Source organism: Hibiscus syriacus, unplaced genomic scaffold, assembly GCF_006381635.1.
Source record: "Hibiscus syriacus cultivar Baekdansim isolate YM2019G1 unplaced genomic scaffold, ASM638163v2 tig00111594_pilon, whole genome shotgun sequence".
Classification (NCBI taxonomy): Eukaryota; Viridiplantae; Streptophyta; class Magnoliopsida; order Malvales; family Malvaceae; genus Hibiscus; species Hibiscus syriacus.
The window spans coordinates 492,137-494,438 of NW_024063131.1; the positions used below are offsets into that span (position 1 = coordinate 492,137).

Sequence of the window (2,302 nt, forward strand, 5' to 3'; positions counted from 1 at the left end):
TACCTCTTACATGAATTCTAAAATGCATTCTGCTCAACAATACGGAAGTATTAGAATTCTTTGTATAGATGGCGAAAGGTTATTTGCTCCAACATCATCTCTATCACTCCTTTTCTTCTTTGAAATGCATTCTATTTTTCTGTACAAATAACCTTCTTTTATTTATAGACCATGTTATCTATTTTTTTAAATAGAGTATTTATGTCCTACAAATATTTATACGGATATAAAACTATGATTATTATCTAGAGCATAGTTAACAGTCATCTTCAAAACCGGATAAGAGGATGGTAATAGGAAGTTGAGTAATCATACTGACAAGGTATCCATTATACTGATCAAAACCATTTCAAAAGCAAAAACTAATTGAGAATAAATGTGAAAAGGTAACATCTTTTGTCAACCGTTAGGTAAAATGCTTATGGATTAAAGAATAACACACCCGCATGAATTCAGCTTCTGCATATCCTCCTTGCTCTTTTCTGCAGTCCACCAAAATTCATTATCAATAGAAATTATAAAGAAAATATCTAACTTATTTGAGAATTGAAATTTTCAGGGGTGACCACCCCCATCCTTGGACTAAACCAAGTATTATTTGGATGTTTTACTTTTCAAAAGCATGTACTAAGTATCATGAACAGAATTTCAAATCGCGGTCGCGGCCGCGTTTTCGGTTATTTCGGATTTACCGTGATTGCGGCCGTCGCGGGCGCTATTGTGGCTGTTGCGGACGCTATTGCAGCCGTCGCGGGTAACTCGGACAGCGGCGAAACTGCTATATCGCGGCCGAAATCGAGGTCGCGGATCGTTTTTTAAAACCCTGATCATGAACACTAAGTATCATGAACACAACTAAAAGTTTAAGGTAATCTGTATTTTTTTCCTTTTGGGTGGGGGGTTTTGCAAACAGATTTATATGCCAAAAATATTTTTTTCAAAAAAGATAACTTCATAAACCTGTCTTGTTTTTTTCAAGGTAGATAACTTGCAAACCTGTCTTATTTTTTCCTTTAGCTGGCTGTACTACCACGTGCATTATGATAAAACCAACAGGAAGATCCCCAATTGTTATCTTGGAATCAGCGAGAGTTTTGTTGTTTTCCAGAACTCTACCACCATGTATAAGTTTCAAATCTTTTATTGATTTTGGTGCTATTGTTTTGTCTGAAATAACACGAAGTCTCCATTAACTCAGACAGCTGTTGCCGGGGAGGAGCATCATCCAATACATTTAAATTGCAATTCAATCATTATAAAATACATAAACAAGACACATTCTCATACATGAGTTCATAGACATTGGCCAACACCAGCCTTCTTCCTCAAGCTGAATGGTATCATCAAAATGAAATTTGAGGTTTATTTTGTCTACACATATAAACATAGTGGCAAAATCTCTGTCATTCAAATGAGCGTGGGCAATACCGAAATTTGTTTTTAAATACACCATACAAGCAATGTTCATCACTGAATTGATACTCATCAATGACAGGGTCAGCAACAGACAAGATAGAAAATCAACCGAAAGCAAAGGCCTGAAATACCGAATTCGTACTTAAAAAAAATCAAACCGAGCACCTAAGATGTTAATCCAATTATACAGTTGTGCAAGGAGTAATTTTAGAGGAAACATGAGAACAGAGATAGATTTATAACCTCGGGGCCACTCCGCAACAATCTTTAGCTTAAGATTTGCAACAGTCATAGATGACGCATAAGTGCTGTGTGCTATATCTGTCCCATCATAAATGCGGAACTTAAGCTCAATAAGCTCCTCACCCATCTTTTTTCTCTGTTTCTATGCTTGATGAACAATTTCAGTCCCAGAATTCAGTCTCTCTTCAGTCACCTGAACAAAGAACAATAAATTCTCCACATCTAAAACTCAACATTATAAACATAACATTGCTGAAAAGTTAAATTACGCAGGCGCACACAGTATTAATACATTGTCAATCATATCAGCTACAAAGCATAAAATGCGCAATTTATTATCATCCTCTTTTACTACTGTTTTCCATACTCGGTAAAGAAACATGAACTCTAATACGAATTGCATTATATCAAACAAACCTCAGCAAAATGCTCTAAGAAATTTGTTTGGTAAAAGTGCATTCAGATCAGCCGCCTGAGAGTGAGAACCTCCACAAAAGAATGAAAACTTCATATGATCTGACTGGTATTCGGTAAGATTCCTTGTTACTAGCTCTTAACCAGTGTTCCTTCAACAAAACGCAAAACTCAAATTCAAGAACCAGACATATAAAGAGAGCAGAAACAACCACAATTAATAATAATA

General features: G+C 35.8%; 1 protein-coding gene across 1 annotated transcript; it reads right to left on the reverse strand.

The window, feature by feature from the left end:
- Window positions 1-310: 310 nt before the first annotated feature.
- On the reverse strand, window positions 311-1,828 carry LOC120165720 (membrane-anchored ubiquitin-fold protein 3-like). The gene is made up of 3 exons (XM_039175180.1): window positions 1,660-1,828; window positions 997-1,167; window positions 311-482 (listed from the first exon to the last, which is right to left on the reverse strand). Exons 1-3 carry the CDS (start codon window positions 1,784-1,786, stop codon window positions 427-429), a joined length of 354 nt encoding a protein of 117 aa, XP_039031111.1. The 5' UTR covers window positions 1,787-1,828; the 3' UTR covers window positions 311-426.
- Window positions 1,829-2,302: the final 474 nt, after the last annotated feature.

What these genes read in the sequence shown, in the direction of transcription:
- LOC120165720 (XM_039175180.1), bottom strand. Translation starts at nt 1,786, where the DNA reads ATGGGTGAGGAGCTTATTGAGCTTAAGTTCCGCATTTATGATGGGACA. An exon ending in TGTTGCGGAGTGGCCCCGAG is followed by an intron (nt 1,168 to 1,659) that starts GTTATAAATCTA and finishes GTGTTATTTCAG; the next exon opens with ACAAAACAATAGCACCAAAA. An exon ending in TAAAGGAAAAAATAAGACAG is followed by an intron (nt 483 to 996) that starts GTTTGCAAGTTA and finishes GGTGGACTGCAG; the next exon opens with AAAAGAGCAAGGAGGATATG.